At 45.3% G+C, this 26,840-nt stretch overlaps 1 protein-coding gene across 2 annotated transcripts in view; it reads left to right on the top strand.

The window, feature by feature from the left end:
* The window catches only part of PSEN1 (presenilin 1), a 59,521-nt gene extending 35,142 nt beyond the window's left edge, over nt 1-24,379 (top strand). For both annotated transcript variants that reach the window (XM_084792117.1, XM_084792118.1), the window contains exons 5-12: nt 966-1,107; nt 7,498-7,565; nt 10,983-11,203; nt 15,166-15,264; nt 15,667-15,753; nt 17,959-18,132; nt 20,924-21,042; nt 23,208-24,379. In XM_084792117.1, coding sequence (XP_084648243.1) covers nt 966-1,107; nt 7,498-7,565; nt 10,983-11,203; nt 15,166-15,264; nt 15,667-15,753; nt 17,959-18,132; nt 20,924-21,042; nt 23,208-23,363 — 1,066 coding nt within the window. In that variant the 3' untranslated portion in view covers nt 23,364-24,379. The remainder of the gene's footprint in view (nt 1-965; nt 1,108-7,497; nt 7,566-10,982; nt 11,204-15,165; nt 15,265-15,666; nt 15,754-17,958; nt 18,133-20,923; nt 21,043-23,207) is intronic.
* Nucleotides 24,380-26,840: the final 2,461 nt, after the last annotated feature.

The raw sequence follows: 26,840 nt of genomic DNA, 5'->3' as shown, positions 1-26,840 counted from the left end.
AAATGAGAAGACAACTCCAATTATAGTCACCCTACAGATAAAAGACTATTCAAACCCTGTCACCTCCTAATAACAATCAGCCTAGGTAGTTTAAAATGTTGCAGAATCTAAAGATCCTTGTTTCAGTACTAAGCGTCCACTAGATGGCGCCAGTGCCTGGCTCATCTGTGAGCTCATCGCTCCATAGTTGAGCTGTTTCCTTTCTCTTTGAAGAAGTCATTTTAAAGCATAGCTATTTTTCTTAGGTTAAAAAGTATTAGCTAGTGAGCCGGGCGTGGTGGCGCACGCCTTTAATCCCAGCACTCGGGAGGCAGAGGCAGGTGGATCGATGTGAGTTCAAGGCCAGCCTGGTCTACAAAGTGAGTCCAGGACATCCAAGGCTACACAGAAAGACCCTGTCTTGAAAAACCAAAAAAAAAAAAAAAAAAAAAAAAAAAAGTATTAGCTAGTGGGTGGGTAGGTAGCTCCTCAGTTAGGAGGGTGCACCACTCTTGTAGGTGTCCTGAGTTTGGCTCATAATACTCACATCTAGCTCATAACCACTTTCAGTTCCAGCCCCAGGCACTGGATGCCTCTGCCCTTCATGGACATCTATACACATGCACACACAATTTAAAATAATAGTATATGTGTGTATATTTTTAAAAATCATTAGTTAGAGCCAGGGTGGTACAGACCTGTAAGCTTCACACTTAGAACGCAGAGGCCAGAAGATGACATGCTCAAGTGCTGCCCTGGCTATGTGATGCGTTCACGCCAGTCAGGGGTTACTTACTAGATTCTATCTGGAAAAAAACTAACCAACCAAATGAAAAATTCCTAGTTGACCGATTAGCTGCGAAAGGTCTGTTCTAAAGCACTTAGTAAGCCAAAGACCTCACAGTTAATTCCAGTTTTAAAGGAGCACATGGTTTGAGATACCCGTTAACACTTGTGTGCGCTGTTTCTTCTTCTTACCCCCTTAGAATCTATACTCCATTCACAGAAGATACGGACACTGTAGGCCAAAGAGCCCTGCACTCGATTCTGAATGCTGCCATCATGATCAGCGTCATCGTTGTTATGACCATCCTCCTAGTGGTCCTCTATAAATACAGGTGCTACAAGGTAGGCCTGCTTCTTGTCTCTTCTCCTTACAACTGTGTTGTTGTCATGTGTGTGAGGGGGAGAGTGAGTGTGTGTAAAGGAGAGAGGCTGTGTGTGTGAGAGAGGGTATGTATGTATGTATGTATGTAAACAGTGTGTGTGAGAGTGAGTGTGTGTGTGAGCGTGCAGGCCTGTGCTTGCCAGAGTGTACATGTGCGGTTGAGAGGACAGCTTTATGGAGTGGGTTTTCTCCTTCCATCTTTACTTGCATTCTAGACATCGCGTGTTCAAGCTTACAAGCACTTGCATTCACATTCTGAGCCTCCTCAGCCGTCTCGTCTTGTTATGTACTTGACTTGGTCTAGTAAAGAAGAAAGTGTCTTATATTTTGGACCCAATTTTTAGTTAATTTTTCCTTTCATCCTGAAACATGGTAAAAGTACCAAAAGACATAAACGGGAAACAAGTATTTTCATGTAAGTCCATGTGGTTTCAATATTTTGATTTATAGTGTGCCTCTGGCATTCCAAAGACTTTGTGTATGTTACTGAAAAATAGCTCTATAGGACTTAGGTGTCCCACAAAGCCGCCTTCAAATGCTGGTGCTGAGCTCCTTAGTGACTGGCCACCTCACTCGAGAACTGCCAGCATCACTTGTGTGGTCTCCCTTGGTGCCGGGGGCACTGAGCACAGGAAGCAGCTGCCGCAAAGACGCAGGCCCCGCCTCCAGCCTCTCCTTCCTCCTCTTTTCTCTCTCTAAGTTCACGCTGCCTCCTGAATTTCAGCACCTAGCACATGCTTCAGATTCAAACCTCAGAAAATCAACAAATCATTACAAGTCATGCATTTCTACAGTCGTTTTCAAGCAATAGGAATAATAAATGTGACTCTGCAGAAATTGCAGGCTACATTATTTCCTCCTAGATTTTTCTGTGGGTTTTGTTGTTATTGTTTTGTTTGTTTTTGAGCCAGGTTTTCTTTGTGCTCAGATATCTTAGAATCACCTCTGTAGACCAGGCTGACCTCAAACTCACAGAGATCCACCTGCCTCTGCCTCCCAAGTGCTGGGATTGAAAGTGTGTGTCACCACCTGGCTCGTGTGCCCTTTCTAAACATTTACTTTGGCAAAAATGCTCAGGAAGTATTTCTGTGGCTAATGTAATAGTTGGTTCAGTGAGTATAATTTATGTCTTCTAAGTTTCCTGCTGGACGTTGTTTCTACTTACTGCGATAAAACGTAATGTCTTTATGTATAGAACTTTTTCAGGTATTTCCTTAGGGTAAAATGCTATACTTAAATTTTTTTCTGGAGTAAAAATTATATTACCTATAAGTTTTTAACTCTTAGTGTGCAAAATTCTTTTTTTTGTCATTGTTTTCTGTTTAGATTTATTAATTTTATGTGTATATGTACACCACATGTATGCCTGATGTCTTAGTTAGGGGGCCAGAAGAGGGTGTTGGATCCCCAAAACTGGAGTTGCTGATGATTGTGAGCTACCTTGTGTTTGTTGAGTCTTTTTTAATACAAACTGAGTTTTTTTCTGAGTAATTTGGGTTGTATCTTGGACACTTTATTTTGAAACTTTCAATGGGAAGCTGGAGAGATGGCTCAGAGGTTAAGGGCGCCACCTGCTCTTTCCGAGGTCCTGAGTTCAATTCCCAGGAACCACATGGTGGCTCACAACGATCTATAGTGAAATCTGGTGCCCTCTTCTGGTATGCAGGGGTACATGCAGGCCAAACAATGTATAGATAATAAATAAATATTAAAAGAAAAAACAAAACACAAAACTTTCAATGGGGCTGGGAAAATGGCACTTGCAGAGCACCCAGTGCAAAAGAGCACTTGCAGAGGACCCAGGCTTATTTCCTAGTACCCACATAGAGGCTCACAACCATTCATAACTCTGGTCCCAGGGGATCAGATGTCCTCTGGCTTCTGGAGGCACCAGGAGCATACATGATGCATAGTTATACATTCAGGCAAAACACACAGACACAAAATGAATACGTAATAAAATTTTAGGTATTTTTATTACTATTTGTATATGTGTATGCATGTGCAGTGTGTGCGAGCGTGCACACATGTGCATGCTAGCCCAATCTACACAGAGAGTTCAGGCCAGGTGAGTTTCATAGTGAAACTCTATTTCAAAAACAACAACAAAAAACAGAGACTGGAGAGACTGCTCAGCAGTTAAGAGCACTGGCTGCTCTTCTAGAAGACCCGAGTTCAATTCCCAACACCCATATTGAAGCTCACAACTGTCTTTAACTCTAGTTCAAGGGACTCTGACACCCTCTTCTGGCCTCTGCCATATCACACACCCATACACATAAAATAAGTTCTTAAAAAGAAAGAGAGTCATGGCTAACATGCTTCCTGGGAGCCAATCCCGGTAGCTCATGAAAGGCTTCCAGAGGTGACTTCTGGTTTCCTGGGGCTGTTCTTTTTGTTCCCCCACCTAGACACTGAGACTGTTTTCCTGGTGTCAGGGCCAAGACTTGGGAGGTCAGTCCCTGATGCTGTGGCTCCCATCTGAGTGAAGATTCCGTTCTCTGTAATGCAGGGCTCCAGCCACCTCTCTGCTACCTCAGGGCTGGCTGGTGGCTGGGCTTAAGAGAACAGGAAAAGGGGCTCCTGGGGCTCCCATTGTCTTGCTAGTGTTTGGAAGTAAGCAGAAGGGGAGGCGAGGTGCAGCAGTGGAGGTGGGGCTGCAGTGGAGGTGGGGCTGCAGTGGAGGTGGGGCTGCAGTGGAGGTGGGGCTGCAGTGGAGGTGGGGCTGCAGTGGAGGTGGGGCTGCAGTGGAGGTGCGGCTGCAGTGGAGGTGGGGCTGCAGTGGAGGTGGGGCTGCAGTGGAGGTGGGGCTGCAGTGGAGGTGCAGCTGCAGTGGAGGTGGGGCTGCAGTGGAGGTGCGGCTGCAGTGGAGGTGCGGCTGCAGTGGAGGTGTGGCTGCACTGGCGCTCCTCCACCTTCCCAGCTGCCCGCCTCGGCATGCAGTGCCCAGCTGCTGAGGTGTAGTTGCATTCAGTGGAGAGACGCATGGAATATGCTAATTTTGTCCTTAGTACTGATCTTCATATATTTGGGCCGGTTCTGAACATCTTTTTATTATGCTAAGTTTGAAAATGTCTGGAGTGTTTGTATCCAGCTCTATTTCTGTGCTTGTTCCTTGGTGCTACTCATTTTTTAATGTACCAGTGTTAGGAAATACAGCCAATTCTACACAAGAATGCTGTTTACTTTGGCGTCTAGTATGAAGTAGAACGAGCTTTTGAGCCAGACATTCAGAAGCTTGCTGGGACCTGTTTGGAAATAAACCCTGAGGATTTCTCCGATCAGTTGTTTGACTGTACAATGTCTGCAAGAAGAAGAAAGAAAAAAAATTAAAAAAACAAACCTTACAGGGCTAGACACAGAAAAGGCAGTTGATCATGACACATCTTCTGTGACAGAAGAACTGCATGTAACTTTAAAGTACGATTTCCAGGCTGGGTAGCTTAGGTTTAGAAAGTTCTCCCTGCTAGGAGCAGAGCAGAGCTCCTCATAGTGGGAGGGGTGCCTAACTCTGGGCCTTTAAGAGAAGGTGAGGCTGGGTTGTCATTGATGGTCTGGAGTAGGGGAGCTGCTTAGTCATCAGGAAAGGCTTTGACAATCAGAGGTGACCAATCAAAAGAGGAAAACCTTACAGCCTTATTACACGCAATTACAATGTGAAGAATGGAGTCAGCATCCTAAGTCAGAAATCCTAAACAGAGAAATTAGGAGGGGAGTGTGGGTAGCTAATAAACAGATAGGGGTGTGTGTGTGTGTGTGTGTGTGTGTGTGTGTGTGTGTGTGTGTGTGTGTGTATGTGTGTTGACTATGTGTGACTGTGTGCATCTGTGTTTCCTCAGTAATGAAAATACAAAATATCAGATTAACATTTTTGACACATTGGTGGGTAAAGATCCAGACCTTTTTGTGAAATAACTATTATTAGTTAGTGTATATTAATAGTTAAGTAATAAGGAAAACTGTGTACACTTTAACTAACTTTAAGTAATTAAATTTTAAAATTAGTTTCTGTGAAAGAATTGAAAATTCAGAAAGAAAAACATATATACCAGGACATTCATGTTAATAGAAATAATAATTGCATGATGATAGAGAAATATCAAATATATACAGATATAAACAGTACAGATTTCATATGTAGGAAAAGGTTAAATTGTAGATTCATACATATGAGTGGAATATTATTTTTTTTTAAATATTTTATTTAGTTTTAATCTATGTGCATTGGTGTGAAAGTGTCAGATCTTGGAGTTATAGACAGTTATGAGCTGCCATGTGGGTGCTGGGAATTGAACCCCGGTCCTTTGGAAGAGCAGACAGTGCTCTTAACCACTGAGCCATCTCTCCAGCCCCGGAATATTATTTTTAAATCATGTTTCAAAAAGTATTTGGTGTTACATGTGAATGTGTCTGTAATAAGATGAAGGGCGGTGGTGTCCCTATAATGCCCAGGTTGAGGAAGGAGGATTTTTAGTTTGTGGCCAGCCTGGCTATCGGGCTACATAGTCAGATCCAGACCCCCTACCCAAACCAGATTGTTTTTTAAAGCATGAAAAGCATAAATACAGGCCGAGCGTGGTGGTGCACACCTTTAATCCCAGCACTCAGGGAGGCAGACACCGGCAGATCTCTTGAGTTCAAGAGGGAGAGAAAGCATACATAGAAAGTTGTATACTATTGGTTTGAATCTTGTTAAAAGGCTTTCATACATGTTGACGTTGATAGATAAAAATTGTGTGAAAAGAAATCGTAATTTTAGTATTTTTATGTTTTCTAAATTCTGTGGGTAATTTTTACTTTTTAAAAAAACTCCTGGCTGGATGTGGTGGCACAGGCCTTTAATCCCAGCACTTGGGAGGCAGAAGCAGGTGGATTGATGTGAGTTCCAGGTCAGCCTGGTCTACAAAGTGAGTTCAGAATAGCCAAAGCTACACAGAGAAACCCTGTCTTAAAAAAAATAAAAAATCCTGCCATACTGGAAATTGAACCCAGGGCTCTCCTGCCTGCCAAACAAGCACTCTACCGTGAGTTATAACCCAGCATAACTTGCTACTTTGTGTCAAAAAATTTAAAGAATTCCAAGAATGTATATAAGCAGGAAATTTTAAATGGCTTTATTAACATATATGTTAACATACGTTTGCATGTCTGTGTCGGTGTCTGCACATGAGTGCAGGTGCCCATGGAGGTCAGAAGTTTCAGATCTCCTAAGAAGCTGTCCAGGGTGGGTACTGGAAACGTAGTTTGGGTTCTCAGGAAGAGGAGCACATGCTCTTAATGACTAAGCCATCTTTCCAGTCCCTTTATTACTCCTTTTTGTTCATCTTTTTTTTCTAATTATGACAGGGGAAATAATAGAAATTATCTTTAATATCTGTTGGGTTTTCTTTTTTGATTTTTGGCAAGTGAATGCCAATTGATATCTTTTACTTATTTTAGAAAATAACTTTTAAAAATATGTTAGCTATTAAAAATGTTAGCTATTTCTAAATGTGTATTTATATATGTCTTTATGGCTTTCTGTTTTAGACCCTGACTAGCACCCAAGATTTCATTATAACTACTCACTGATCCCAAAACCCCATTTGTTCTCCCATGTAAAAGGAGAACATGGGGGCTGGAGAAATTACTCAGCAGTTAAGAACACTGGCTGTTATTTCAGAGGACACGGGTTCAATTCCCAGCACCCACTTGGCAACTTACAACTCTCTGTAGTTCCTGGGTATCTGGCAACCTCATTCAGACATACATGCAGGCAAGACACCAATTCACATAAGATGAAAATAAATAATTTTTTAAAAAAAAAGTAGATCATGAAAGCACGCGAGTGGCACATTCCTGTAATCTCAGCTCTCAGGGAGGCAGAGGCAAGTGGATCTCTGAGTTCAAGAGCAGCCTGATCTACAGAGGGAGTCCAGGACAGCCAGGGCTACAGAGAAAATCTCTGTCTCAGAAAACCAAACAACAACAATAACAACAACAAAAAAGTAGAACATAGAAGCTAGTAAGTAGTGGCACACTCCTTTAATCTAGCACTCAGGAGGCAGAGGCAGGCGGATCTCTTAGTTTGAGGCCAGCCTGGTCTACAGAGCAAGTTCCAGGACAGCCAAGGCTACACAGAGAGACCCTGCCTCAAAAACCAAGCAGAAGGTAGAACATGGGCACGCCACAGGACCTAGGAGTACAGCAGTGGCCAGCATGTGTGAGGCCACAGGCTCCATCCCAGGCACAGCAAAGGAAAGGCAAGCGTAGCATTAGCACATGCCGTAGGCCCTGTTCCTGGTGTTCAGAGCCTCCTTCTTTGGGAACTATGGAATCTGTTGGTCATATTTGAATTGTCTCTTTTCTAGGTCATCCATGCCTGGCTTATTGTTTCATCTCTGTTGTTGCTGTTCTTTTTTTCATTCATTTACTTGGGGTAAGTAATATACTTTTTTTTGCAGGGGGGGGGAGTCTTTCTATTTACTAACTCTGACATCCATCACTGCCCTTAGAGCCATGTACCTTGTTAATGAATTATTATTTAAGAAATCACTTTTTCCACATACTATGTCTTAACTGGTATATAAAAGATGAGTTAGTATTCATAGGGATAGTATCTTTCATTTAATTTATTATTATTGGTATATTATTGTATATTATTATGTGTGTGTGTGTGTGTGTGTGAGTGCATGCACCCTTATGAAGGTCAGAGAACAACCTTTGTTTTGTTTTTTAAGACAGGGCTTCTCTCTGTGGCCTTGGCTATGCTGGACTCACTTTGTAGACCAGTCTAGCTTCGAACTCACAGTGATCCACCTGCCACTTTAGGAATCCATTTTCTCCTTCCACCCTGGGTTCCTTGGATCAAACTCAGGTAGTCAAGCTTGCCAGGCAAGTGCATTTACCCATTAAGCCATCGTGGCCAAATAGAGAGGTTATATACATACATACATTCCTACATACACACACACACACACACACACACACACACACACACACACACACACACACACTCATATAAGGCTGGGACGGTGTGCCACAGTATACATATTGTAGTCAGAGGACAACTTGAGGGAGCCAGTTGTTTTTCACCCCATGGATCCTGGGAGTCGAATTCCAGTCATCAGGCGTCATAGTAGTCATCCGTACCATGAGTACTCAGCAGTGCATAGGTAGGGATTTTCTTGTTTCCTGCTTGCAGTGAGTAGAACTGTCAGGACTCACCCCTGGAGCTGAGATGTAGCTCAGCAGTTAATAGCACTGGCTGTTCTGCAGAGGACCTGGGTTTGGTCCCCAGCATCCACATGGTGGGGGCTCACAGACATCTGTAACCCATTTCTGGGGATCCACAGTCCTCTTCCAACTTCCTTGATACCAGCATATATACATATATGCAGACAAAACACACATACACATAAAGTAAATTTTAAACAGTTAAAAAGAAAAAGCCTGTCATAGAACTGTGTGTAGTGTGGTGGCGCACGCCTGTAATCCCAGCACTCAAGGAGGCAGAGGCAGGTGGATCTTTGTGAGTTCGAGGCCAGCCTGGTCTACAAAGTGAGTTCAGGACAGCCAGGGCTACACAGAGAAACCCTATCTCAACAAAACAAAACAAAACAAAAACCCCAAACAAACCAAAAAACTGTGTGTAATAGACTGCCATTTGTATCTAATAAGAACACATCTATTTGTGGGGCTGGGGATGTCGCTGAGTTGGGAGAATGCTTGCTTAGAGTGCATAAAGCCATGGGTTCCATCCCTAACATTACATAACCCTGGCATACAGACAAGAGGATCAGAAGTTCAAGGCCGTCCTTTGTTACTGATTGAGGGCAAGCCTGTCTCCAACCCTGTGTAGAACAAAAAAAGAAGTACAGCCTAGGTAGACTCCGTGGAAGGATACCATAAGATGGGTAAGGTAGCATTTTTTCCCTAGAGGAGGACTGTGAGACACAGGGGAGGGAGGCCTGTTTACATCTTTATATGCATGTATGAAAATGCATATAAACTAAGAGTTGAGGTTAGTTTTATTTTAGGATACCTGAAATGCTTAGTATAATATACCATTGCAACCTCATCAGAAATTTCAACATTGCTTTATTTTACAATTTCAAAATAGGAGAAAAGTCATCTTCCTGGATAGTCCCCATGGCCCATAGTTTGTGCTGCTTAGGGTGTCAACCATAGTTACAATCTCTTAGATGATAGATTTTGTTCTCCAGAAGTTAAAATAATATTTTTCTTCATGTAAAAAAATTAAGCGCGTAAAAAAAAATTTTAATTAAAAAAAAAGTTAAATGGAGTCTGAGGAAGTGGGTCAGGTGGCAGTGTTTGCTGGTCGAGCATGAGGGCCTGAGTTTGGATACCCAGAGCCCACATAGAAGCTGGGTGCAGTGGCAAGCTCCTATAACCCTAGTAATGGAAGACAGGGGCAGACGATCCAGGGCCTTGCTGACCAGCCAAGCTAGCCAAAGTAACAGGCATCAAGTTCATTGAGAGATGGTTTCTCAAACAGTAAGGCAAGTGTCAACTTCTGGCCTCTACATGTGCCTTTATAGGCACGCTCATACTGAGTGCTAAGCAGTGGGCTAGGAGTGTAAATCAGTGTGCATGAGGCCTTGTGTGCCATCCAGCACCACACAGGCACTATAAATAAAAGGCATTTTATGCTGGCGCAGTGGCACACATCTTTAGTCCCAGCACTCGGGAGGCAGAGGTAGGTGGATCTCTGTGAGTTCAGAGACCAGCCTGGTCTACAAGGAGAGTCCAGGACAGCCAGGGCTACACAGAGAAACCCTGTTTTGTAAGTCCTACCATCCTTTTAAGGATGAATAGATAAATCTCCAGTTCTATTCTTAAACATTGTTCTCATCTGTGGGGTTGTGTTTTATAATGGACACCTTAAATTTCATTATGAAAATAGTATCAGCTGGGCGGTAGTGGCACACATCTTTAATCCCAGCATTTGGAGGTGGCTCTCTGTGAGTTCGAGACCAGACTGATTTATACAGTGAGTTCAGGACAGCCAAGGCTACACAGAGAAACTCTGTCTCAAAACAAAACAAACAAAAAAGTGGGAAGGAAATAATGTCATTTATGTTTCCTCTATAAAGCTTGAAACTTAATTGGTCCTTTTTTTCCCCTAATTTCAGATACTCTAAACTAGGTTTCATAAAATACATTATGCTATTGTGGATAATATGATTTACTTTTTTTCAGTTTTAGTTTTTATTTTTACAGGTATGACCTGTGATACTATTTATCATTAATATGAATAATGTAGTACCTTGGGAAATAAGTTCTACTTGAGGAAAATGTGATTTTTTTGTTGTTGTTGTTTTGTTTTTTGTTTTTCAAGACAGGGTCTCTCTGTGTAGTCTTGGCTGTCCTGGACTCACTTTGTAGACCAGGCTGGCCTCGAACTCACAGCGATCCGCCTGCCTCTGCCTCCCGAGTGCTGGGATTAAAGGCGTGCGCCACCACGCCCGGCTTGTGATTTTTTTTTTAATTTAAGAAAAAGATGTTAGCCAAGTGGTGGTGGTAGACGCCTTTAATCCCAGCACTCAGGAAGTAGAGGCAGGCGGATCTCTGTGATTTGGAGGCCAGCCTAGTCTACAACGCTACTTCAGAACAGCCAGGGCTACACAGAAACCCTGTCTTGAAAAAAAAAAAAAAAAAGGAAAAAGAAAAGAGAAAGAAAAACAATGTTCCATAAATAACTACAGCATAGTCCATAAGGAAACATAATAATGGGATTTGAATAGTTAATATTGCATAATTTTAGTTGTAAACAATGTGTTCATGAGATTTATTGCACAGAAGTCACTTCAAATCCTCATTTAACTTTTTTCAGGGAAGTGTTTAAGACCTACAATGTTGCTATGGATTACATCACAGTTGCACTCCTGATCTGGAATTTTGGTGTGGTTGGGATGATTGCCATTCACTGGAAAGGCCCACTTCGACTGCAGCAGGCGTATCTCATTATGATCAGTGCCCTCATGGCCCTGGTATTTATCAAGTACCTCCCTGAGTGGACCGCATGGCTCATCTTGGCTGTGATTTCAGTATATGGTAAAACTCAAGACTGACACTTTGTTCATCACAGAAATACTCACTGGTGTGTTTTCCTTCCTCTTCCAGTTGTCTTGATTAAAGGAAAGTCTTAATGGCTACTTTCCGCAGCTCTTCAGTGTTTTTCCCTCGTACAGGGCTAAGGCTTGTCCCTGGACCTAGTTGGTGCCAGATAAGTGCAGTGCATGAGCGCCATCTCCAGCCCTACAAGTGAGGACTTGTAAAATGTTTATTACAACTTCCAGTTTTAACTCTGAGCTGGGTTGGTGGGAGGAACCATAGTTTGCTGGTCAGAAGACTCAGATTCAGAACTCCTTCTTTTAGCATGTGAAGCCGTGGCTCTAGGCCCCAGACCACAGTGAACAAAGCAGCAAAATAACGTCCATTACCAGAAGTTTTGATTTCCGTCTAGGAAGTCTCTAGAGTAGTAAGAGTTCAGTGATTTAAATATATACTGAGAGGTGCTAGCAAAATGCCTAACACATGTAAATGTTCAGTTCATTTTTTTAAAATGTGTTATTTTGTAGGGAAGGGCACGTGTCCTGCGTGGGTGTAGAGGTCAGACAACTCCTTCGGGAGTCGGTGCTCCTCCTCTTCATGTGGGTCCTGGGGATTGAGTGACTCAGATTGGCAGGCACCGTTACTTGAACATCTCGCTGCCCAATTCATTTCTTTTCTTTCAAATGTTTATTTTGTGTGTATGGGTGTTTTGCCTGTAGGTATGTCTGCACACTACATGCGGGCCTCGTGCCTGCAGAGGCTGGAGAAGGGTGTCGTGTTTTCTGGGACTGGACTTATATCCAGTTGTGCTGCCATGTGGGTCCTAAGAATTGAACCCCAGTCCTCTAGAAGAGCAGCCAGTGCTCTTAAACACTGAGCCCCCTTGTAGCCCCTCCCCAGTTTATCTTTTTAAGATTAAAATCAACAAGCAACTTCTGTGGGATCACCCTTTAAATATTAAATTTGTCCTGATGTGGTGTGCACACTCATGAGCTCAGCACTTGGGAGGTAGAGGCAGGAGGACCAGGAGCTTCAAGCTTATCCACGGCTAATAAAAGTAAGCCTGAGCCCAGCTTGGGCCATTCAAACCCCTTTTCAAAAACAAAACAAAACAAATTAATTAAATAAGTGGTAAAGTGTTGAGGGGTAGCGATGTCCACCTGGGAGATGAAGGCAGAAGAATTAAAAGTTGGCCCAGGCGATGTTTGGAGAGCCTGTGTGGAAAGACGTTCTGACAATGAGGTGTACCTCTGTGAGCCCAGTGCCTGCCTGCTTACTGTGTGTGAAGCTAAGTCTACAGAGAGACCTGGCATAGCGCTCATAGCTGCATAGAAGTCCTCAATAAAAGCCTGTTACCTCAGCCAGGCAATGGTGGCGCACACCTTTAATTCCAGTGTGCAGAAGGCAGAGGCAGGCAGACATCTGTGAGTTCAAGGCCATTCTGATCTACAGAGAAAGTTCCAGGATAGCCAGGGCTACACAGAGAAAGCCTGTCTCGAAAAAACAAAACAAAACAAAACAAAAAATTAAATTTAAAAAATTGTAAACATACTTTTTAACAACTGCTGTGACATGGGCCCTGAGAAGTGGCAGTACTACTCCAGCCATGAGTCACAGGGCGCTGGCTTTATTCTCCGGCTCTTGCCCCACATGAAAGCTAAAAAGAGATCCCTTGTAGGCAGTGACCATCTTAAAGAGCATGCTCCTTCACCCCTGTTCAGATGCTGAAGTACGTGGTGACATGCAACTGAACCGTCATCTCCCTTTAATTGACGGAGAAAAGCCTGTGGGACTGGAACTGAATGGTTCTGTTGTATACTTGAGCAACTAGTCAGAGTTAGGAAAACCATACTCCCCAAGCCTCATCTTATTGCTGTCCCTGCGCAGCTGAGACTAGGCCAGCTTTGGGCTAGTGAGATAGCTCAGCTGGTAAAGGCACTTAACCAGCAAACCTGGCAACCTGAGGAACCCAGGGGCCACATCATGATAGGAAGGAACCAATTCCTGCAAGCTGCCTGTACACATACACGCATGCAAGCAAGCACTGGGATAATGTAATTTGAATCCCATCCTCTGGGCCGGGCATGGTGGCGCACGCCTTTAATCCCAGCAGAGGCAGAGCTGGCTGATCGAGGCCAGCCTGGTCTACAAAGAGAGTCCAGACCAACCAAGGCTAAACAGAAACCCTGTCTCAGACGGGGAAAAAATCCTGTAAAGCCAGTGCTAGCTATCAGAGGTTGTTGCTGTTGCTGCTGCTGCAAAGACGCTTGTAGTTTGCAGAGGGCAATTACTTGCCTGGTCACGTGGCTTGACTGAGACTCTGAATTCTAAGCCCATGTCATTCTCTCCCTGAGCCTCAACCCTCTGCTCTCAGCACAGGGGAGCCCTCCTCAGAGCTTTCTGTTTCCTCTGCTCTCAGCACCGGGGAGCCCTCCTCAGAGCTTTCTGTTTCCTGAATTGGGAAGAGCTGTGTGCCACATTTACAGCGGGACTCTCAACTCTGTTTCCTACAAAGTCTTAAGATGTTTTGTCGGAAGTATTCTGAGACCTTTTGAGTAAATTAATTTTCATTCCTTTTAATTGCCCTAAAAATAACTGAATCTATTCATTCCAAGATTCTATAAGGGGAAACATGTCATAAAACCAAAATAGTTACAGGATGTGGCAGCTTTAACCAGCTGAAGATCTCATTAATTGCAAGTACAGAAAATTTCCCTTTTCTCGTTTGAACAAATATAAAGGGCAGTGGTGAAAGGGGGACTGCTGTCCAGGTCTCACTGTTCTGTGGAGGCGCGGCCATTTGAAGGCCATGAGTGACAGTGATGGCAGGGTCAGGTCACCCTTTACAACATCAGCTATACCTCTTTGTGTTCTTAAATGTTTGAGGTTATCTTCTGGATCCCTATAACACAGAAAATGTAAGAAAAATTGTAGTTCATGGAAGACCACGGTGTCAGAATCAGGCATCATTAGGCATACTGCTTCTTCTCTGAGCTGCTATTGTGTAACAGAGGCCACTTTTTAGCGCCACATGTGTCCAGACACTGAAATATTTGTGAAGTACTCTATTTGACTGAAAACTGAAGAAATATTAAACTTTGTCATGAACAGAGCAACCATTTTATTTAAATTTGTTGCCCTCTTAGTGCAAGTTCCTTAATGCTGCACACTTGCTTTGTGGTGCTGGGGTTGAGTGGGCCTCACATGCTGTGCGTGTGAGCCACCACAGCACACTACTGTTCTGTACTATCTTTGAAGAAAGGCTGTTCTCTCTGCTCCACTCTGTTCTTGATATTTTGAAAAGTTCGATATTTTGGGCTGGGCTGTGGTGGCGCACACCTTTAATCTCAGCACTCGGGAGGCGGACGCAGGTGGATCTCTGTGAGTTCGAGGCCAGCCTGGCCTACAAAGCGAGTCCAGGACAGCCAGGGCTACACAGAAAAGCCCTGTCTCGAAAAACTAAAAAAAAAAAAAAAAAAAGAAAGAAAGAAAAGAAAAAAGAAAAGTTCGATATTTTGAAAAAAGTGTCTATGTGTAATGTATAGGTGACATTAAAAAAAAAATAACTCCCTCCCTCCTGTTTCTGCTTGTCACAGAGCTGCTCTAGAACAGTAGTGTCTTTCTGTCTCTGCCTGTTTCCTTCAAGCTGAAAGACTTGTGTCTAGACCCCAGTAATCACACAGTAGACTGAGCACACAGCAGTAAGGCCAAAGTGTAATTTGCACAGATCTTTTGTGGGTTCTGTTTGGGTTGCTCTTTCTCTTACTTGCTTAACTGTAGGCATTTTCAGTCACCCAACATATTTTTGTAATACATTAGGCCTGTCTCCTCAGTTAAGTCCTCCCTGCATATTTTCATTTACACATTTTAGTCAGTATATTTTACTGGGTGTCTTTCTCTCTCTCTCTCTCTCTCTCTCTCTCTCTCTCTCTCTCTCTCTCTCTCTCTCTCTCTGTTTCTAGATTTGGTGGCTGTTTTGTGCCCCAAAGGTCCACTTCGTATGCTGGTCGAGACGGCTCAGGAGAGGAATGAGACTCTCTTTCCTGCCCTCATCTATTCCTGTAAGTATGCTGGAGCCACTGTGTCAGGGCCTTCAGTTTGAAGGTTCCCGTGGAGGTCAGAAGTCACAGGAGAGCGCTGGATCCCTGGAACTGGATTTCTGGATGGTTCTGAGCCACCATGTGGGCTCTGGGAATCAAATCCTGGTCCCCTGAAAGAGCAGCAGTGCATCCATGGCTCCTAACCCATATTCCACATCTCCAGCCTCAGTGCATTCAGGTTTCCACTGGTTTCTTAACCTGGAGTCTTTCAACATTTTTAATCCTCATTTACTTCTGATTGTTTAGCACTTGAGACAGCATCACAAAGACCAGAGGTTTCCGTAGAGAAATAATGGCCTCTTGCTTGCTAGGGCAGTGTTCTGGGCTTTGAGAACTCACCTGCAGCTTTGTCTTTCTCAACAGCAACAATGGTGTGGTTGGTGAATATGGCTGAAGGAGACCCAGAAGCCCAAAGAAGGGTACCCAAAAACCCCAAGTATAACACACAAAGTAGGTGACACTCATTTGTAATGTCCTAGTTGTACAGGCTTTTTGCCATTTGTAGATAAATATTTGGTTACAAAGCAGTAATTTCAACCTTCTCTTTGGTCACACTCTCTTTGCTAGAGCACAGGGCCAGAGTACTTGCCTGCCATTTGAGAAGCCCTGGATGTAGGGGAAGTGAGACAATGAAAGATAGTGACAGAGACTCTCCTGGGGACACTGGCCATCCCCAGCACAGGCACATAGGGCCACTCAAGGAGCTGGAAGTCCCCAAGCCACCTGTCCACACTGGGCCAAGATGCTGCCATTGATGTGGTTTGGGGTTTTTTGTTTGTTTGCTTTTTGTTGTTGTTGTTTTAAGGTTTTTTTTTTTTTTAAATTAAGCTCTCTCCCTCACCCTCTAAATATATAAAAAACGAGAACCTCAGAATGTCTGTAATCTCTAGAGGTGGAGGCAAGAGGATTGTGATTCAGGGCCAGGCTTAACTGTGTGGAGATCCTGTCCCCAGAAGGGTAGGCAGGAAGGTGGGACCGTTTGTCCCCCGTACCTGAAAACATTTGATGGGAGGTGTGGTGATGCTTACACTGAGAAGGGCAGTATCTAAGTGGGCTGGATAGTGGTGACGACCAAGGACTGTGGCCACTCCAGAAGACAGTAAGGAAAATGTCCACCAGAAGCTGTGTCACAAAGAAGGGCAGTGTGGTGTGAAAGGAAAGCAGAGGGAATCTTCTTTAAAAGAGAAACCTTAGGAAGTTGAAAAAGAAAAACATTGAAATTTCGAAGAGAACAGTGGGCCTTGGTTGAGTTGCTGTTTAGGTTACAGAGCAAGAGACCTGCATCTGGGGCGTGGCAAGAGGATACGTGGTGCTGGGAACTCAGCTCTGAGGCTTAAAGCTGGCAGGTCTCAGTTCTACAGAGCGTGAGGCAGCAGAACAAGATGACACTTGACCTGGACCAGACCAAGGACAGGAGAGGATGTGGAAATGGTTGCTACAAGCCTGATTTAAAAGAAAAGTGTGTGTGTGTGTGTGTGTGTGTGTGTGTGTGTGTGTGTGTGTGTGTGTGTGTAGAGAGAGAGAGAGAGAGAGAGAGAGAGAGAGGAAGATATCTATATCTCTCTCTATATATATAAACTTTATGTGTGTGAGTGTTTTGCCTGCATGTATATGTGTGCACAAGCATGCCTGGTACCTGCAGAGGGCATCAGAGCCTATGGATTTATGGGTGGTTGTCAGCCACCATTTGCGTGCTGGTAACTAAACCCAAGTCCTCTGGAAGAGCCATCTCTCCAGACCCAAGTTTTGGTATCATATCAAGCTAAAGAAAAAAATGGCGATTGTATGTCTTAATCAGGGTCTCTGTTGTTGTGAAAAACACCAGGACCAAAGGGGAGGAAAGGGTTTGTTAGGCTTACTCTTCCACAGCAGTGTTCATCACTGAGACAGGACAGGACAGGAACTCAAACAGGGCGGGAACCTAGAGGCAGGAGCTGAGCTGAGGCCGTGGAGGGGGCTGCTTACTGGCTTGCTCAGCCTGCTTTCTTATACAACTCGGAGATGTCCCCACCCACAATGGCTAGGCCTTCCTCATCAATCACTAATTAAGAAAATGCCCTATAGGCTTGCCTACAGTTCCAGCTTGATCGGTGGGACATTTTCTCACTTGGGGTTCCCTCCTCTCTGGGGACTCTTAGCTTGTGTCACATTTATGTACAACTAGCCGTACACTGGTTGTTCTACAAGTGTGAGTGTAGTTTTGGTATGTTAAGATTCTCTTTCAGCAGTGCTGACTGGCCACTAGGTGTATGCCCAGTGCTTCCTGAGCTCGGGGATAGAGTACTGAGGACCACGTTTCTTGCTGGTGTTCACAAGGGCGCAGGGCCTTTACCATTTCCTGCTCTGCCATCTTTGACGTTACTGGTTGTCTGCAGCCCTCGTCTCCTTGTGGTCCTGATAGTTGCAGTGCTGGGTATTATATCCAGACTGCATGCAAGAAGGCGGAAGCCATTTCTTCCTTCCTTAAAAAGAGGAAGGAAATGGGGAAATGTCAACACTTATAGACAGCGCCAAGTCACAGTTCCTCAGTTGTAGAACTTATATTGAGAAAAAGAACGGCGGAATTGCTGTGCTTGCCTTAACCAGCTCTGCCCTCTGGAATACGGAAGAAGTGAATCTGAGTATTTGCTCTAACTGCCTCCTTCTCTCTTAAAGGAGCGGAACAGGAGACACAGGACAGTGACACTGGCAACGATGATGGTGGCTTCAGTGAGGAATGGGAAGCCCAAAGGGACAGCCACCTGGGGCCTCATCGCTCCACTCCTGAGTCAAGAGCTGCTGTCCAGGAGCTTTCTGGCAGCATCCTGACTAGTGAAGACCCAGAGGAAAGTATGTGTGTCACCTCTCCATCTGCAGTGATGGCTGACTTTTCTTACTGGATTTTTGAGACAGGGTTTCTCTGTATAGCTTTGGCTGGCCTGGACTCACTTTGTAGACTGGGCTGGCCTTGAACTCACAAAGATCTGTCTTCTCTCCCTTAGCGCTGAGACTATAGGCAGGCACTACCACACCCGGCTGCCATGCCATAGCTTTCTTTAAATTTCATCTCTTGAGAGTACATTGAGTTGTTCTGGGGAAATAGCTTATTCAGGGGTTTTCCACACAAGTATGAGGACCTAAGTTTAGTCTCCAACACTCACATTAAAAAAACAAAACAAGGGTTGGAGAGATGGCTCAGCGATTAAGAACACTGCCTTTCCAGAGGTCCTGAGTTCAATTCCCAGCAACTACATGGTGGCTCACAGCCATCTATAGTGAGATCTGGTGCCCTCTTCTGACCTGCGGGTGTATGTGCAGATAGAGCACTCATATATATATATATATTAAATAAATAAATAAATACATCTTTTAAAAACAGAACAAGGTCAGCACAGCCTTATACACATGTGACTCCAGCGCTGGGGAGGTAGAGGCAGGACAGTCCCTGGGGCTTGCTGACCATTCCAAGCTCCAGCTGATACCTTGTCTCCAAAGCTAAGATAAAGAATGATTGAAGAAGACACTGGGTATCAACCTTTGGCCTCTGTACACCTTGCGCACACATAGCACACCCCCCCCAGCTCCCCGTCTTTTAATACATACACACAAAAGAGAGAGAGTATGGTGAATTAAGAGTGTAAGCAGATAAAGCTGCTTACAAAGTCTGTTTACTCTAGAGTTCTGTTTCTAAAGGGCACACACATATCTTCCAGAACTTTTCTTGTGTGTTTGTATGGGAGGGTATGCATTATGTGTTTGCAGATGTGTTTGCCTAGGTGAGTGATAATGAAGCCTAGAGGTCAGTGTTAGGTGTCTTTCTTGTTTGTCAGTCACCGTTTGTCTCTCCCTGTATCTTTGATCAGGTTTTTATTAAGATAGGCTGTCTCTGTTTGCTCTGTAGATGAAACAGATTTCAGTACTTTATGCAGCAGCAAACTTCTCAGCTGCTGTTTTTTTGGTAGCTGCAGTGTTGTTGTTGTTGTTGTTGTTGTTGTTGTTGTGATGATGATGATGATGATGATGATGGCGGCGACAGAATCTCTCACTGAATCAGGAGCTAGCTGGCCATGGTAACTGGGCTGGCTGGTAAGCATGCTCCTAGGATCCATCTGTCTCTGTCTTTTCCCTCATTCACTCCCCTAGTGCTGGGATTACAGATGTGCACTATGTCCAGTGCTGGGGTTACAGATGTGCAGTATGTCCAGTGCTGGGGTTACAGATGTGCACTATGTCCAGTGCTGGGGTTACAGATGTGCACTATGTCCAGTGCTGGGATTACAGATGTGCACTATGTCCAGTGCTGGGATTACAGATGTGCACTGTGTCTAGTGCTGGGATTACAGATGTGCACTGTGTCTAGTGCTGGGGTTACAGATGTGCACTGTCTCCAGTGCTTGGATTACAGATGTGCACTATGTCCAGCTTCCAGGGGTGCTGGAGATCAAAACTCAAGTCCCCATGCTTGTGCTGCAAGCACTTTACCCACTGAGCCATCTCCCTGGCTCCAAGACAACTTTCATTTTAAAATTTTTTTATTTTATTTTATTTTATTTTGGATTTTCGAGACAGGGTTTTTCTGTGTAGCCTTGGCTGTCAGGTTGGCCTTGAACTCACATTGATCTGCCTGCCTCTGCCTCCCAAGTGCTGGGATTAAAGGCATGTGCCACCACGCCCGGCTCCAAGACAACTTTCTAAAGGTCAGAATGTAATCAGTCACTAAAGGCATCATATTATATGATTATGTATATGAAACTCCAGGAAAGGCAAATTCATAGAAATAGAAAGTGAGGGAACAAAACCAAAACAGTGGCGACTTTAATCCCAGCACTTGGGAGGCAGAGGCATGTGGGTCTCTGTGAGTTCCAGACCAGCCAGAGCTACATTGTAAGATAAGACCGTCTCAAAAAAATTTTTTAAAAAGAAACAAAGAAAGAAAGAAAAGAAAATCACCTTGTGGTTACTGCCAGTTTCAACAGGGGTAGTGACACTGGGTGCCTCACTGGCCTCTGGTGTGGATTGTGATGACAGTTATTTACTCTGAGCTTTCACACCTTACGGAGGATTTCACAAGTTGGACCTCAGTCGCGCTGCATACAAGGCATACAAGGCCCTGTAACAGTTCAGTGGTAAGTTCTGGGTGTAAGCTAGGTGTTGAGAGAAGTCAGACATGTTGTCGTTAGTTAACCTTCTGTGGTATTGAGATGAACGGCAGCATCTCCTGAGACTTCAGAGTTATACAGAATCTCAGAAAGTAAAGAAAACAATCTTTCTGAGACCTGAATTGTATCTATCATAGTGACCTCTCATTCAGTATGGAACTGTGTTTTTCATTCATTTGGCTTTGGTTATTTTAGGCAGAATCTCACTGAGTTGTCCAGGCAGGCCTCAAACTCCTAGTCTTAAGCCAATCCTCCTGCTCACCCTGCTGAGGAGCTCAGCTCAGGGCTCATGCCACCATGCATGAATTATGAAATCACAGCAGCGGGTGTGGTGGCACGGGAGTCCTGGGGCCTGAGAGGATGAGGCAGGAGGTTCACAAGTTCAAGGCCAGCCTGGGCTATATAACAAGACCCTGTCTAAAAAAAAAAAGCATAGGAAAGAATGACAGACTTCCTTACATCTTTTATCTTTCTTTTTTTAGGGGGAGTAAAGCTTGGATTGGGAGATTTCATTTTCTACAGTGTTCTGGTTGGTAAGGCCTCTGCAACCGCCAGTGGAGACTGGAACACAACCATAGCCTGCTTTGTAGCCATATTAATCGTAAGTATGTGCTAGCAAAATAGGTCAGAGCACTGCTTCTGCACACCTGTGTAGTGGTGGTTCTCTTGTGTCACACGCGGTGGCAAGCATGTGACAGAGAACAACTCTTTGGGAGCTGAGTCTTCCCTTCTACCTGAGGCAGGACCCCTCTTGTTTTTGCCACTGCATGCCAAGCCAGCTTCCCACATCTCCATAGGGACGTGAGGGTTACAGGTGAGCGCTCACTGCATCCAGCTTTTTACGTGGCTCTGAGGATCCAGTTGTCAGGCTTGGGTGGCTTTTGCTTGCCAAGCTATCTTCCGGTCCTCACAAGTTCCTCTTGACTCCAGGTAGGCTAAGAGTTCCAATCCCTTGAGAAGCTTTTTGAAACCAGGTGATTAGACCCTGCCCAAGTAGCTCTCCACTCTGGCCACACAGTCAGGTTGCCCGATGCTGCCAGCTAGCTGTGTCGTGTCTGTGAGGAAGTGTATTGCTAAGTCTAAACGGCCTGGAGCATCGTGTACCTGCTGTGCTCTCTTCCCACACTAGCTCTTGGTCTCAGTCCTGTGTTCATCTTTGTCCTGCCCTGAGATAGCATCATTAATTAGTTTTGAGTAGGTCTTAAAAGTTTGCCATAAAATTGTGAGTACTTCTGATTAAAAACTACTTTGAGCCAGGTGGTGGTGCGTGCCTTTAATCCCAGCACTCAGGAGGCAGTGACAGGCAGATCACTGTGAGTTTGAGGCCAGCCTGGTCTACAAAGTGAGTCCAGGACAGCCAAGGCTACACAGAGAAATCCTCTCAAAAAATAACAAAATAGGGCCTGGAGAGATGGCTCAGTGGTTAAGAGCACTGTCTTCCAGGGGTCCTGGGTTCAATTCCTAGCAACCACATGGTGGCTCACAACTATCTATACCCTCTTAATGCCCTCATCTGGTGTGCAGGTGTACATGCTGATAGAGCAGTCATACTTTTTTTTTTAAAAAACATAAAGACAGGAAGGAAGGACAGACAGATGGACTTTGAGAGGCCAGCAGCACGGGACTCAGGAAGGACTCTGCTGGTTTATGAGTGGAGTCATAGAGTGTTCAGAGGTTTCACATCCGATGTGCAGCCTGCAGCGGGTTGCTTCAGGACCGCAGGTGTGGAGTGAGAGAGGCTAGCCCAGTGCGTAGTCCTATCTTGCTTATACCTGTGCCTTTCAAAACTGACTTAGAAAGCTAAATGTGTTGGTGTTCACATTTTAATCCTGGCATTCTGCAGGCAAAGGTAGGTGGATCTCTGAGGTCAAGGCCAGCCTGGTTAAATTCTAGGCTACATAGTGAGATCCTGTCTCAAAACCAAATACCTGACTTAATAGTAGCATATGAGGCCAGACGTGGTGGCGCACGCCTTTAATCCCAGCACTGGGGAGGCAGAGCAGATGGATCATTGTCAGTTCGAGGCCAGCCTGGTCTACAAAGAGAGTCCAGACCAACCAAGCTACACAAAGAAACCCTGTCTCAAAAAACCCAAAAAAACCAACCAAAAAAAGTAGTAGCGTGTGAAATATTCTTACTGCTTGGAGTTGGGGTATACAGTTCAGTTGCTAGAGTGCCTGCCTGGCATGTACAAAGCCTTGCACTCAGCCCGCAGCCACATAAGCAGGCACAGTGGCACAAGCAAGCACTATGGAGATAGTGGGAGAAGGACCACAAGTTCAAGGCCATCCGTAGCTATATGGAAGATTTGAGGCCAGCCTAGGTTATATGAGATGGTCTCAAAAAATTTTTTTTCCTGTTTAATCCAGGCATCGGTGCACACTTATGAGGAGACAGGAGGATGTAGAGTTTGAGGCCAGTCTGGGCTCCGTATATAAATGAACAAAAAAAAGCAGCAGCTACATTTTTGTAGAGGATCACACTTAGCATGCACCAGGCCCCGGGCTCCATTGTCTCTCCCCTCTCAATCCCCTTTCTCTTGAGCTCACTTTTACTGCATTGTCCAGGTCAGGTAATCCTGCCTCAGCCTCCTGATTAGCTGATATGTTGCCATCAGGCCCAGTTCCAGAAGCTTCTTTTTTTCAAATCATGACTAGATTTCATGAAATGTTGTTGTAAACATGAGCCTCAAGAAGAGTATTCCTGACCCTAGCGCTTGTAGCTGTGTGACGTGCTGACAGTCTGAGCATGCCTCTGTCTCCACAGGGTCTGTGCCTTACCTTACTGCTCCTCGCCATTTTCAAGAAAGCATTGCCAGCTCTCCCCATCTCCATCACCTTTGGGCTTGTTTTCTACTTTGCCACAGATTATCTTGTGCAGCCCTTTATGGACCAACTTGCGTTCCATCAGTTTTATATCTAGCATTTCTGCAGTTAGAACCCGTGGATATTCCTCCTTTGATTATAAAAACAAAAAACAAAAACCCTGAGGAGGACATAGATGATCTTCCTGTGTCCTCAGCTAACAAAGTCGAGACTCCTGCTGGACTGTGGCAGCTTCCTTCCGAGCCTCGCCGGCCATCTGCACTGTTGGACTTCGGAAGGAAATGTCTACAGAAAATGCTTTCCAACATTCATCATTGCATTGACAATGTCCCTCAGTGCAGACTACCAGACTTAAGGGACAAGGACAAGGAAACATGCTGGGCCAGGAAGTTGCTGTGCACTGCCAGTAGCGGTTTGACTCGGCACAGAGACTTCACCTATGCTGGGAACTCTGAAGAGGTTAAATGAAGTGATGAGAACCAAACAGAACTGCCATCTTTCACGCCACATTAGGAATAAGACATGTACTAGCTCAATCCTGCACCGTCAGGAGGTTCCGTGAAGGCGAGGCACTGGGCCCGGGCCTCGCCCTCACGCTCTTTTGCTGCCCACCTATAAGTTTCAAATAAGGACACCACCCCACACCAACCCCTCCTGTCACATCGTGGCTTTGACCATTCTTGTTCTTGAGCGCTGATAGTTGTCTGTGGTCCCATTTCTCCCGAGGCCAGTCTGGACGCGTGGGGTTGCTCTACCCTGAGAGGTGCGACCTCAGGCTCCAATGTCTATAACTTGTGGAAATTACAGAACTCACCCGTCCCCTGTCATCCTGAAGCAGATTGTGGATTTTGCACAAATTCCTCGTTTTTAGACACACTTGCAAGCTTACTTTGCCCTGTACTTCTCTCCCCGTCTCTCCCTTGTCACACAGTGGTTCTCTTTGACAGCAGACAAGGCAGCTCTGGGAGGTAGCCAGTGACCCTGATAACCCAGGGTTTTCCTCATATGATGCAAATAATGTGTCGAATCAGTGCTGTCAGCCTTGCTGTCATAGCTCCTTCGGTGGCAAATAGGGTGTGTGCCCAAAGAATTAAAGTGATAAGTGGCTGGTGACACACTTTCTGTCCTGGTTTTTCTTTTGTTACTGCAACCTACTGGCAGGGTCAGAATTTAAGCTGGGGCTGGGATAGAGCTCAGTGGTAGAGTGTTTGCTTGCAAAACCCTTTCTTCAATCCCCAGCATTGGGGAAAAAAAATAAAGCCACAGATTGGAGTTAGTACCCAATGCTAATATAGTTGGTCAGTTTATGAACCAGTTGTGTCAGTGAAAAAACAAGAGTTTGGAGAAAAACTGTTTCTTGCTTAGCTGTGGGAGAACCTGGTGTCAGGACTAAACCAGCTGCCAAGATGAAAGAACAGGGGCCTCCCACAGCCGCGGGGCAGGGGCAGAGTGAGCTAACCGCACAGCAGGCGTGAAAGACGAGGCTGTGCTTTCTCAGGAATCTCAACTTTGTGGCTTCTGGCCTGCCTGCTCCCTCACCATGCACCATGTGTGAAGTGGGCAGTGGCCGTGCTGCTGAGTTCAGAGCTAAGCTCCATGCTATGGGTCACTTAGGCAGAGCGCACAGACTGAGCAGTAGTCTAGTGTGCCTGGGGCAGCCGCCTCAGCCAGATCAGCTGAAAACTGAGAAACTAATGTAGCTCAAGAAAGGCCTGCTTGCTGGCTCTCCCTCCCAGCCTATCCTATGAACCAGTTTGAGATTCTCTTTATAGAGTTTTGAAAGCTTATTTTGGGTAACACAATAGTGTGTGTGTGTGTGTGTGTGTGTGTGTGTGTGTGTGTGTGTGTTACTCTTGATTAAACCTGGGGCTTTGGGCATGCTAGCAAGTGCTCCACTAGTGAGCCACTCCTCACGCAGCCTGGGATAATCCTTGTAAGAGTTTGACCTTAGGTGTTAGGTCTCGTAATCCCCTCAGTGATGAGGCTGAGACAGGTGGGTCCCTGGGCTTGCTGACCAGCCAGCCCAGCCTCACCTAGGTCTAGGCCAATGAAAGGCCCTCTGTCAAAGAGCAAGGTGGACGGCTCCTGAGGAACCAGGCCATACAAAACAAGCAAGCAAACAAGAGCTGAGGGAATAGCTCTTTGGTAGAGCATGGTGCACCCCACATCCTCGAGGCTCTCGGTTCAGTTCCCAGACTATATTTAAAGACTATAAACTCAAACAGGCTCATCTCAAGCTGATGAAACGAGCAGGAAGAATAAGAGCCATGCAAGGGAAGAGAGAGGCTTGTGGTGGAAGGTTCTATTGTTTTTATTATCGTGCATATGTGTGGACACACATGCCACAGCCCACATGTGGAGATCAGAGGACAGCCCTGTGGTGTCACCTCTCTCCACAGGGGACCAAACTCAGATCACCAGGTACAATTGTAGGCAAGGACCTCTGACCTGCCCAGCCACCTCACCAGCCTTTTTTTCCCCAAGATCCTGCTGCCCTCACCCAGACAGCAGATTGGAAGTTTTGATTCAAGGCATCTTTCCTGCTCTCAGCTAGAGCAGTTAGTGTAAGGGTCCTAAGTGTCCTGTGTTTTGTGACAAGAGAGTACAGGCTGTGTATGTGTGTGCAGGTGTCTAAGTCCAGGAGAGAGGTGGCCACAAGCCAGGCAGCACCTGGGATGAAGCCGCTGACCTCAACCCTTAGTGCAGAGACAGTGGGAAGGACAGCGGAAGTGCCTACCTGTGGGCTGTAGGAGTTGGCGGGGAGGAGAGGCTGTCCTTCCTGTTTTTGATCCTGCTGTGGTAGAGAGCTCCTAGGGGCACGGCTTTCACTCTTAACAACTAAATTTCTCCAAGAGCAAAGGACAGCAGCCAGAAGGAACCAAGGCTGCGGCTTTACTTTTAAACTTCGCTCGAAAGTTTAGTGGGCTTTTGTGATAGGTGTCCACGTGAATGGTGTGTGTTCTGTCTCTGGTCTTGATTGTGTGTGTGTCATAGGCCCTCCCATGTAGCAGGATCCTGCTCAGGATCACAGACATGGGCCATCATGCTGAGTTTCAGACATGCGTATGTATTACTCTGTGTATGTGTGTGTATGTATGATTACTTTGTGTGTAGGCACAAAGCTCATGCCTGCTCATGAGGTCAGAGTACAGTTAACAGCAGTTGGTTCTGTCCTCCCACCCTGTGGGTTCCAGGAATTGAACTTAGATCCTCAGGGTTGGAAGCTCGCTCTTTCACCCACTGAGTCATCTCGCCAGCCTGATTTATATTCTTGACCCTAATTTGTTGACTGTGCAATTGACATCAAACTGCCAAATGAGGTCTTCCAAGGTCAGGCTTCTAAGGGAAGTCCATCTCTGACCCCCGGAACCAGGCTTTGTGGTCCAACCCTGCAAGGAAAGCTGAGAAACTGAGGGCTTTGTTCTGTCTCCTGTGTGCTTGGCATGGTGCTGGAGCCTATCGCCCTCTCTCCCTCCCCTTTCCCTCCCCTCCCCCCTCTCCCTTCCTTTTCCTATTCCTTCCTCTTCCCCTTTCTAAAAGAAAACTCCTGGCTGTCCTCAGACTCACTGTGTAA

This window comes from Acomys minous, assembly GCF_964271855.1.
Source record: "Acomys minous genome assembly, chromosome: 8".
NCBI lineage: Eukaryota > Metazoa > Chordata > Mammalia > Rodentia > Muridae > Acomys > Acomys minous.
The sequence above is the reverse complement of the archived record's forward strand: the minus strand, read 5'-3'. Positions and strand labels throughout refer to the sequence as shown.